This window comes from Moschus berezovskii, chromosome 21, assembly GCF_049115385.1.
Source record: "Moschus berezovskii isolate FMDL1 chromosome 21, NW_MosBer_1.0, whole genome shotgun sequence".
Taxonomy (NCBI): domain Eukaryota; kingdom Metazoa; phylum Chordata; class Mammalia; order Artiodactyla; family Moschidae; genus Moschus; species Moschus berezovskii.
Window position 1 is genome coordinate 42749995 of NC_142480.1, and position 12151 is coordinate 42762145.

Genomic DNA, 12151 nt, shown 5'->3' on the forward strand with positions numbered 1-12151 from the left:
AAGTGAATCAGTTATACCTATATGAGTGCTCTTGTGCTCAGTCTCTCAGTCTTGTCCGACTCCCTGTGGCCCTATAGACTGCGCCCCACAGGCTCCCCTGTCCATGGAATTCTCCAGGTAAGAATACTGGACTGGGTTGCCACTTCCTACTCCAGGGGATCTTTCTGAACCAGAGATTGAACCCACATCTCTTGCATCTCCTGCATTCTTTACCACTAGCGCCACCTGGGGGAAGTTTACATATACATATGTTCACTCTTTGGATTCTTTCCCAGCATAGGCCATTACAGAGTATTGAGTAGTATTCCCTGTGGGACGCAGCAGATTCTTATTAATTATCTGTTTTATATATAGCAATATGTATGTGTCAATCCCAATGTTCCAGTTTATCCCTCCCCAACCCTTATCCCACCCCAGTAACCATAAGTTTATGTTATACATCTTAGCTCTGCTTTGGTTTTGTAGGTAAGTTCATTTGTAGACTTTGTTTTTTAAGATTCCGCATATATGTGATATCATATGATATTTGTCTTTATCTGACCTACTCCACTTAGTATGAGGATCTCTAGTTGCACCCATGTTATTGCAAATGGCATTATTATTCTGTTTATGGTTGAGTGATACTTCATTGTTTACACACACCACATATTCACCTATTCCTCTGTTGGTGGATGTTTAGGTTGCTTCCATGTGCTGGCTATTGTGAATGGTGCTACCGTGAACATTTGGGTACATGTGTCTTTTTTGAATTATGGTTTTCTCTCGTCTTCTTGTGCAGGATGGCTAAGAACTCCCGCACGAGCCTCGCCAGCGCTTCCAATGAAAACTACACATTCTGCTGGAGGGTGTTCTGTGCTTGGGATTACCTCATTGGAAACCCAGAGGCGGCTGAGAGCAAAACCGCAGCCATCGTGAACAGTATCAGGGTGAGTTAGGGAGCCTGTCCTGGCTGCCAGGAGTCAGGGCTCTGCAGACTACAGCCTTTACAGCAAGAGCCGCTGGCCCTCTGCTGGGGTCAGCATGGTCCCGTTCCCATGGTGCTCAGACCAAGGCAGCCACAGTTTCCAATGTCATGTGACATGATGTGTCCCCCACATGCCCCAAACAATCCGATGGTGTACAGGTGGAAAACACTGGAACTTTTTAAATTTCATTTTTCTAAAATTTCCATGTGTGTATCTGTGTTAATTTGCATAATGGATTACTACCATGTTGCATGCATATAACTTGTAAATGAATAAATACATCTATGTGGAGATACAAGCTCTTAGTGTTGACTTAGAAGATAACACAGTAAAAAACATTCAGAGACAGCTCCTGAACAACAACATTACAGCTAAATGGTACCCGCTTCTGAGAAAAAGATGATTTAGATAATTTTGATGATCTCAATAATTTGCTTCTGCATTTCTTCTTTCCATTCTCCAGTTGCCTTTTTAAATCTATTATTATACAAAGTACTGATATCAATAGAGTCTTACAGAATGAAATCTAGACGTTGAATTTATGATTAAAAATACTGGATAAGTCATTTCTCTCATAAACTATTTGTAAAAATTTATGATTAATGATAATACTAAGCTTTCAATACTGTACGTGTCTTTCTTTAAAGGAAGCTATACTGGAAGAACAAGAAAAGAAGAAAAGCAAAAACCTGTATGTATGATAAACTCCCCATTCTAGAGTCATTGATAAGCTGTTTTAATTTGGTGCCAAAATCACCAGAGTCTACCTCATTTTCATACAATGTCAGGCAGTTCTTTTTTCTTAAAATCTATCCATCTCGTAATGTGGTATGTGGGAACCCTATAATTTTTCTCTCTTTAAGAATATTTACTATTTATTTGGCTGTGACAGGTCTTAGTTGCGGCATGCGGGATGTAGTTCCCTGTTGAGTGTTTAGTTGCTCAGTCATGTCTGACTCTTTGCGACCCAATGGTCTATAGCACGCCAGGCTTCCCTGTCCTTCACTATCTTCTGGAGTTTGCTCAAATTCATGTCCATTGAGTTGGTGATCCTATCTAACCATCTTATCCTCTGTCATCCCCTTCTCCTTCTGCCCTTGATCTTTCCCAGCATCAGGGTCTCTACAGTGATTTGGCCCTTTGAATCAGGTGTCGAAAGTATTGGAGCTTTAGCTTCAGCCTCAGTCCTTCCAATGAATATTCAGCGTTGATTTCCTTTAGGATAGACTGGTATACAGAGCAGTGTTTATATGTTGATCCCAACCTCCCAATTCATCCTACCCCCTTGGGGTCTATGCATTTGTTCTCTACATCAGTCTCTCTTTCTGCTTTGCAAATAAGCATTTTTCTAAATTCCACATATAAGTGATAATTGTGCTGTGTTTGTTTTTCTCTGTCTGACTTACCTCACTTTGAAGGCAGTCTCTAGGTCCATCCTCACTGGTGGTTTAAGCTCATGGTTAGTTCCTGTAATGCAGAAAGCCTGTGCAGGGGATGCTGGAGACCTGGGGAGTTGAGGAAACACCAGTCCCTGAGAGGAAGCAGTTGTTATGGGGGGATGGACTCTCCACAGGGTGTTGGAAAATGGATTCTAGCCCTCTGTTTGTCATTAATTTCTATGACCCCAAAATGCCCTTGACTCTTCGGGGCTGCTGCTTCCTCAGCTATGAAATGAAAGGATGGGGCTCCATCTGTGTTCTTAGGGGGCAGAGGGCACTGCCCACATGAGGATTACCTGCAAGGTGCTGCAAATGCAGATCCCTCCAATGCCCACCTTGACTGACAGAATTAACATCTCTGAGAGTGAGACCCAACACTCCACATTCTTAGCATGTCTCGCAGAGCAAACCTCACAGGTGATTTTGATATTCCCTGAAATGTGAAAGCTGCCACCATCCTGAACACATTCCCATTCAAAAATGTCTCACTTGGTGATTCATTATTACAAGCAAACAAATCAGCAGAAAGCCCAGTTCTCATCTCTCTCCCACACACAAATCCTGAATCCTCCTGATTCTGTCAAAATGTGAGGAAGACATGCATCTGGGCGCCCTGTGTGGAGCCCAGCGTACTGTCCCCACACCTGCCTCTCCCTGCAGGGCAGTGACCATCTGCCTGCGGGTCGTCGCCAACATCCTGGTGCTTGTCTCACTCGCTGGGAGCATCTATCTCATCTACTTCGTGGTGGACCGGTCCCAGAAGCTGGCGCAGTCCAAGAAGGAGCTGACACTCTGGGAGAAGAACGAGGTACCCACACACAGTGGCAGACCCTCCTCTGTTTCCTGGGTGTTTCTTATTTTTTATTTTTAATGAATTAATTAATTTGCACCAGGTCTTAGTTTCAGCATGCAGGATCTTTAGTTGCAGCATGTGGGCTCTAGTTGCCCAACCAGGGATGAAACCCTTGCCCTCTGTACTGGGAGTGCAGAGTCTTAGCCACTAGACCACCAGGGAAGTCCCCTCTGTGGTGTTTCTTAAGTGGATTCACTGGAAATATCTCCATGGAAAAAGTGTAGTCCTCTTATTCTAGAGCATGGATCACAAGGACTTGGAACCAGAGTGGCAACACTCAGGCTTGGCTGAATGATATCCCCGGTCTTAATGAGGAAGGTTTTGATTCAAAACTACCCTCAAGATCTGTACATTCTTTCCCTTGGAGTTGCACTGCTGACTGTGCTTTGCTTTCTTGGCTTTGTGTTTCTTTACATGCATGTTTCCAGAAACTGACTTCACCAGGATTTGTATTAGCAATTGCATTGTCTTCCATTGCATGTGTCAAAGATGACCACGTGGGGATTGTTGAACATTTAGGCGGTTTCCATATTTCTGTATTTTGCCTGTGCTGGGTCTTTGCTGCAGTGTGCAGGCTTCTCTTGTTGCAGTATGTGGGTTTAATTGCCCCAAGGCCTGTGGGATCTTAGTTCCCCGACCAGGGATCGAACCTGCACCCCCTTCATTGGAAGGTGGATTCTTAACTATTGGACCACCAGGGAAGTCCCTCTGTATTTCTAAGTCACAATAATGCTTCCCAAAATAGCCTCACACCAATGGCTCATTTTTGTAAAAGTCCTTTCCCCTCCATCTATGTGACTATTCCCACGAATAGATTACCAAGAGGAAGGTTATAAACAATTTTATAATTCTTACTAATTATTATAAGATTCTGGTCCTGAAAGTTTGGTTTGATTCACCTGTAAATATTTGAATGGCAGAAGTAGCACAAATGCCACCTCTCAGACCACTTCTGTGAAAATGATTAAAGACAAAGTGTGCAGGTAATACGTTCATCCTCAATGCACAATAATTTTCAGAATCTGAGGCTGCATCACAGAGTCTCTTCTCATACCTCTGTATTTTATGTCAGTTACGTGGGTTATGGAAATATATGCTTGTGTGTGGATAGGTAGATAAATTTTTGAAAGATAAACTCAGAAATTATTTCTTCTTTAGGTCATACCTCTCCTGTACCAGCTAAGCCTCTGCTTTCACTTGCCATAAACACAGAGAAACAAGAGTCATTCAAAAGTAATGCTCTAGATAATCTTGCATGTGCAGAAAGAATATTTATTACTTCTCAGACTTTTCTTTTCTGTTCTTAACAGCTATACTTATTTTCTTCTTCCAAAGGTAAGGAAAGTATAAATAGAATAAGATGGTAATTGAAGAAGGTGGCCAAAACACCAGTGAATCCCAAATGGCATGTATCAGTGTCTTTAGTTTAAGGAAATTTCCTAGAAAGAATAAGGCTTCCCTGGGGGCTCAGTTGGTGAAGAATCTGCCTGCAATGCAGGAGACGTGGTTTGGATCGCTGGCTTGGGAAGATCCCCTGGAGAAGGAAATGGCAACCCACTCCAATATTCTTGCCTGAAGAATCCCATGGACAGAGGAGCCTGGTGGGCTAGAGTCCATGGGGTTGCAAAGAGTCAAACACGACTTAGCAACTAAACTACCACCGCCACCACTGGAAAGAATAAACCCGTGGCAAAGTGGCCTTGTCAAACAACTAATTAGCTAAGATTTGGGGGAGGTTTTCCATGTAAGAACTGCATGATCCTCTGAATACCCCTCTCCCCTACCAAACATTAGGCTATGAGATCAACTGTCATGTGATGAAGGCCGAGATTTGGGGGTGGGGAGCCCTCGGAGGAGCTCGGTGGGGCATGCATTCTCTTGGTAGGTGAGTGTGGTGGTCTCCCTCGTCACCATGCTGGCACCATCGGCCTTCGACCTTATCGCCGCCTTGGAGATGTACCACCCACGAACCACGCTGCGCTTCCAACTGGCAAGGTACGGCCACCGTGCTGGGAGGTTCCCTTATGGGTCCACTGTCTGGCCACCCACCATGGGAACTCAGTCTCTCAGGAGCCAGGGCTTTCTTTGCCCCACCCCGCCAAGCTGAGTACAGGACTAGCCCTATGGAGCGTCTTAGGCACAGGGGTTGAACGATGGAAGGAGGGGGAAGAGGTGGTAGGGAGAGAGGAGGGGGCTGGAGAGGAAGGACCAGGAGGACTGGATGGACGAGATGGATGAAAGGGTGGTGATGAGAACAAGAGGAAAAGGGGCGGAGGGAGGGGAGAAGGGAGAGGGTGAGAAGAGAGAAGCAGGCAGAGAAACAGGTGCGAGAGAAGGAGGACCAGAAGAGGGAGAGGCTGCCCTGCTCTGCCCACATTTTGAGTCTTTCATTGGATTGACCAGAAGAGGTGAGAGACTCTTGCTGTCTTCCCAGATGAGAAATGAACATAATGCTTTACTCATAACGCCCCAAAGCACAGACCCATAGAGGTTCTTGTGGGTAAGCCAGGGAGCGTGGGGGCTGTGTAAGATGGTCAGTGGCTGTTCAGCAGGCGGTAGATACAGATGAGAGCCACAGCAGACTGGGGACAGGGAAGATCAGAGGGGCCAGCCTCATGAAACCACGTTTCACGGCTAGCATTGGCTTCTTGTCTTACTGAAAAATCTCCGTCTCCTCTCTGGAGCAGCCTCTTTGTCCGTAGACGTGCAGCTTTAGGGGAGGTTCTGTTAGGGTGACGGTCGCAGAAGGCAGGGATATTAGATATAAGGCAGGTTCTAATATCCCTGCCTTACTTGTCTCCCATCCCTCTGGGGCCTCCAGTGCTTTGATTGTACTTCCTCTTGGAACACTGGATCACGTTCTACAGAACAAACTTCCCCCAGATCACTTTGGGAAGAATGACTCTCTTTCGGGAGTCGGCAAATATTTTCTGTAAAGGACCAAGTAACATCTTTTTGATCATGCTGGTCTATGAAGTCTCTGAAGAGAGACTATGAAGGTCTATGAAGGCTCAATTCTGAGGTCATAGTAGGGAAGTGACCATAGACCATACAGCATCTACAGGGTGTGGCTGTGTTTCTTGCAGCTTTATTTCCAGAAATAGAAGATGGTAAGATTTGGCTAAAAGGCTGTTGTTTGCTAGCCTTGAAGTCCAATGGAAGTCCAATTGTCATTTCATAGATAGAAAAACAACACTTGAAAGATCAGGGGATGGAGTGTGGAAACCCCTCATCCAGGGTGGCTCTGGGGGGAGGGGTGGTCCCAGCCCCCGGGCTCGAACCCTTGCCTCTGTGCTGTGCTCAGCACCTCCTCCGTCAACCCAGGAGAGACAAGATCATTCCCCAGGAGAGACAAGAGCATTCCCCAGCAGCTCCCTCACAGGTACACACCAGGGAGAAGCAATGCTATGATTGCATTCCTAGTACACAGATTGGCCTTGTTGCTCTTGTTCAAAACTAGAGAAACAGAGGCATCAATAGACTTGCCCCTCATGAGTTCAGGCTACCATTTTATTTTTTATACAATCTGATTCTGAAGGAAACCAAGGGTGAAAACCAACCACTGTCTTAGCCTAAGCATGGTAGTCACTCCAGAATCATGGCAGAAGCATGGATCAGACAGAAGCATGGATTTTGTGTGGTGGTCTGCTCATTCAAGGTGGGTTTGTGGCTTCCAGGGTCCTTGTACTCTATCTGGGGAACCTCTACAGTCTGATCATCGCCCTCCTGGACAAAGTTAACAGCATGAGCATTGAGGTGAGTGCTCTGCCCTGGGAACTTGCCCAGCTGCCCACTGCCTCCACCATACCACACACAGGCACATCCTCACATACACACACACACACACAAACATGCACATGCACACACACATGTGTGCGCACACACATACACACGTGCACACATATACACACATACACATGTGTGCGCACACATATGCATGCACACACACATGCATATATATGCATACACACACACACACACATTGGGTTTCCTAGGTGGCACTAGTGGTAAAGAACCTGCCTGTCAACGCAAGAGACAGAAGAGGTGCAGATGGATCCCTGGGTTGTGAAGATCCCCTGGAGGAGGCAATGGCAACCCACTCCAGTATTCTTGCCTGGAGAGAGTTCCATGGACAGAGGATCCTGGTGGGCTACAGTCCATAGCGTTGCAAAGAGTTGTACATGACTGAAGTGACTTAGCATGCAGCACATATACAAATATACGTACATGTGCATGCATACACACAAACACATGTACACATATACACACAGATACACACAGAGACACATATACACATGCACACACATATATATACACACACACGCACACAATCACATATATACACACACATGCGGGGCCATCATCAGTATTGTCAGCATTACTGCTTGTACTTACACTCCATTCTTCATGTTGGAAATTCAATTCAGCTGTGTTCTTCTCAACATAAGGATGGGAAAATTAGTCCCATTTCCAAGATAGAGAAACTGAGCCCAGAATTGATGGCTAGTCACTGATAAGTGCTAGAATGAGAATCTGGGTTTCCTGACTCTCTTTCCTGGAATTCCACCAGGAAAGGCCATCAACAACTCTGGTAAATGATCCCAGGAGAATTACAGGCCATGTGACCCACTCAGAAAATCAGGAGAATATAAACATCTTATGGAGAACAGTTCAGAGCAGCCCCCCTCTCAATACCCACCAGGGGAGCCACTCCCAGCCTGGGGTAGGTTTGGAGTTCATGTTAAACCTGATCCACCTGTGAGAATATCCCAAAGGGCAGGGGGAGGCGAGGCAGGGAAGAGGAGGTTTCTTAGGGTTGTTTATTTAAGCCATACCTGACTAACATCAAATCCTGTGGCTTGTAAGACAGCAGAGGCCATGGGAGTAATGGTCCTGCGTCAGGGCTTTGGTGTTGCAAAGACTGGGTCCCCACCTGCCACCTGCTAGCATCTTACTTCATCTAGCTGAGCTTCATCTCATCTATCACAACCATTCCTAGTACGGAGCACTCACCTCATCTATCATATCTATCTTATCTATCACATGGAATGATCATTCTTACCTGACACTCTCATGAGAATGAGACATAGAACAGTGTGTAACCTAGGACAGCCTCTGACACTTACTAGTGACCAATAAACACTCTTCATTACAATGTTCATTCCTGGACCCTTTCTTGTCAAGTGGTTATCAACCAAGCTAGAGAGAGTGGGAGAGTGAGAGAGACAGAGAGCTGGAGACAGAAACAGAGATACAGAAAGAGGTTATTCCCAAGCATTGCAATGATACCCTTGGTGTTCATGATAGATTGTTACTTACAAATACAGTAATTCCCCTACATACGAACCTTCAAGTTGCATACTTTCAAAGATGTGAACGTGCTCCTGTGTGCTAGCTAAATTGTAACTGTACTACTGTACTTTTCAAGGTCTTGTACTCTAAAAATGTTTTCTTTATTTTGGGGGTCTGTTTTATGTATTATTTGTGTGAGAAGTATTATAAACCTGTGACTGTACAGTACTATACAGCAGATTGTGTTTGTTGGGTACTTAGGCTGACTTTTTTGGACTTATGAACACCATCTCAGAACTGAACTCGTTCACATGTTGGGAACTAACTGTAACTGAACAATCTCTTTTCTTCCTTCCCTCTATCTGCAGGAAGCCGCTCCCCTAAATAGCACAAGTCACTGGATAGATTCTACCATCCTCTTTGCCACCAGGGCAGCCCCTGGAGAAGAGAGATGGTCCACACTTGGGCCTGGAATAGGGCTCAGGAGAAACAGCACGTGGGCCTCAGAAGAGGCCAGCATTCCAACTCACATCTCACCTCTCTCAGGAGCCAACAAGACCACGGTCTCCACCCGGAGTCCGCAAGACCAATGCTGGGAGACCTACGTTGGACAGGTGGGTTGCTGTCCTTTATAGAACCCTTCTGAATCGATTTCATCACTTGACTCTAGCAACTCTCTGACTGCCATTATGCCTCTTTTATAGAAAAGGAAAATAAGTTCATTTGGGGTTTAAGATTGCCCAGGACTCAAAACAAATAATAATCAGTGTAAAGACTCCTGCAGTATTAACCGTGTGCTTGGCCCTGTTGTAAGTGCTTAGTCTAGAATCTTATTGTTATCATCCTTAGAACCAGAGATGTGGAAATTGAAGCACAAGAGGTTAAGTAACTTACTCACATCACAGATAGTTAAGGGGCTTCCTTGATGGCTTAGTGGTAAAGAAGCCTCCTGCAATGCAGGAGACACAGGAGACGTGGGTTTGATCCCTGGATCAGGAAGATCCCCTGGAGGAGGAAATGGCGACTCACTCCAGTATTCTTGCCTGGAAAACCCCATGGACAGAGGAATCTGGTGGGCTATAGTCCATGAGGTCACAAAGAGTTGAACATGACTGAGCATGCACACATGCACACGGATAGTAAAAGCAGAGTGATGCCCCAAATGCAGGCATATGCTCCAAACTCTGTGCTCTGAACCCATCTGCCTTTCATATTTGCTCTATTGTCTTGTACAGAGAATCTCACTCCCTAGGTATTATCACATAATCATGCCTCAAGTGGTCTCCTACTAAATGGCTCCGAATCATAGATTTTTTTTCCTGGTTTGGTGTAATGCTGGCCTCAAATACAAAAATTCAAGCAAACAAATTTTTTTAAAGATTTTTTTGATGTGGACCATTTTTTAGTCTTCCCACTTTTGGGCTTCCCAGGTGGCCCAGTAGTAAAGAATCAGCCTGTCAAGGCAGGAAGCACAGGTTCCATCCCTGGGTAGAGAAAAATCCCCTGGAGAAGGAGATGGCAACCCATTTCAGTATTCCTGCCTGGAAAATTCCATGGACAGAAGACCCTGGCAGGCTACAGTTCGTGGAGTCATAAAGAGTCAGACATGACTGAACACACACATGCATAAGTTTTTAGTCTTTACTGAATTTGTCTTATGTTTTACAATATTGGTTCTGATCTACGTTTTGGTTTTTTGGCCCCGAGGCATGTGGGATCTTAGCTCCCCAACCAAGGATCGAACCTGGCCTCCCTGCATTGGAAGGTGAGGTCTATACCACTGGACCACCAGGGAAGTCCCCAGATGAACAAATATTTATTGAGTGCCCATTGTGTGCCAAAAGTAAAGTCACCATGGGAGGGGGCCCAGTGGCTCAAGTCATGGAAATGAACAGATCCTGACAAGAAAGTGGCCATAGGGAGGGCTGGGGATGGTGGCACGCAAGGATGCCTTGTGTTTCAGGAGATGCTAAAGCTGTCCATCATTGACATGCTCTTCACCGTGGCCAGCATTCTGCTCATAGACTTCTTCCGAGGACTTTTCGTTCGGTACTTAAGTGACTACTGGTGCTGGGACCTGGAGAGCAAGTTTGTAAGTAAGATGCTGCTGGATCCACCCTTTCCTGATGGCCAGGCTGGGAAACTGACATGGCCGAGAGAAAACACGTGAGGGACGAGAGAAAGAATGTACAAAACTAAGTTTCCATTTCTTTTTTTTCCCCCTTTTGCTATTTTCTGGGATGGCCACACAGACAATGGGAGCAAAGAATTCTATGCATGTCATTATAATGAACTGGTTTACACAAAGAACTTTGGAATGTTTTTTAATGCAGAAGTTCATTTTCCCTTGTAGCCTGAATACGGGGAATTCAAAATTGCAGAGAACGTGTTACATTTAGTCTACAACCAAGGAATGATTTGGTACGTATGAAAGCTTCTTCTTCCTGCCTGTGCTCACATCTAATCTGGGCTGAGATTTTAATTTACTTCGACTGGATGGGGCGTGACCATAGTAAACACAGTCATAAGAATTAGGAAAGGACATAAACAGTTAATGACTGAAGGATTTCATGTGAATAGTCATTTCAGTGATGGTTTGTGAAGCATTTTGTGGAAAGGAATGATGAAGGAAATAGTCCATTTTTAGATCACTATCAGTCCCTGAAAAACAAATACGCAAACAAAACTGCACAAGAACCAAGAACCAGTAGAATAAACTGTAGGGCTGGTGGCGGGGGGAGGCTAGGAGGAGTGGCTGCTGACCCCTCAGGAGGACTTCCTTCAGTAGCTGTGTAACAGTGGGGAGCCTGCCCTCAGCTCCCCACTCTCCTTTCATATTTTTTTTGAAAATATTTATTTATTTATTTGTTGGCTGTCCTGGGTCTTGGTTGCTTTGTGCAGCCTTTCTCTAGTTAGAGTGAGTGGGGCTACTCTTTATTGAGGTACATGGGCTTCTCATTGTGGTGGCTTCTCTTGTGGAGCATGGGTTTTATAGCACAGATTCAGTCGTTGCAGTGCACGGGCTTAGTTGCTCCAAGGCATGTGGGATCTTCCCGGACAGAACAGGGACATAGGACCTTCCCGGACTGAACCTGTGTCCCCTGCATTGACAGGTGGATTCTTACCCCCTGTGCCACCAGGGAAGTCCTCTTGTTTCATCTTTTCACTAAGCCCAGGTGCATCACCATCCATCTGCTGGATAGACAGACCCACCCTAGGGGAAGGCTGCTCACCCAGGGCAACTCCCAGCCATGGCAATCATGTTCACGAAGATGCCAAAGGCTGGAAGGGATCATCTGATCCGCATGTATGGATGTGTCCCTGGGGGCATGTCAGAGAGCTCCCTAATCATTCCTCCACCTCTGGCTTTCCCTCCTGGACGCCCTAAAGTGCTCTCTTGAAATACAGGCAAAGAAAAGGAAGCAGTGCCTGAATGTTCCATACATTCACAAGACACAATCTCTTCATCATCATACAGCAAAATGCAGGAGAAATGGAGAATCAAGTGATACTCCTTTATTCAAATTCTGTGTTCTTGGGACTTCCCTGATGGTCTGGAGGCTATGACCCCAAGCTCCCAATGCAGGGGGCCTGGACTCAAT

At 45.5% G+C, this 12151-nt stretch overlaps 1 protein-coding gene across 1 annotated transcript in view; it reads left to right on the forward strand.

The window, feature by feature from the left end:
• Positions 1-12151, forward strand: part of TMC3 (transmembrane channel like 3) — a 49695-nt gene that overhangs the window by 19367 nt on the left and 18177 nt on the right. Inside the window, exons 8-15 of the mRNA XM_055417964.2 lie at positions 779-926; positions 1613-1656; positions 3065-3212; positions 5143-5252; positions 6935-7013; positions 8918-9163; positions 10513-10641; positions 10903-10970. Of these exons, the coding sequence (XP_055273939.2) occupies positions 779-926; positions 1613-1656; positions 3065-3212; positions 5143-5252; positions 6935-7013; positions 8918-9163; positions 10513-10641; positions 10903-10970 (972 nt within the window). The remainder of the gene's footprint in view (positions 1-778; positions 927-1612; positions 1657-3064; positions 3213-5142; positions 5253-6934; positions 7014-8917; positions 9164-10512; positions 10642-10902; positions 10971-12151) is intronic.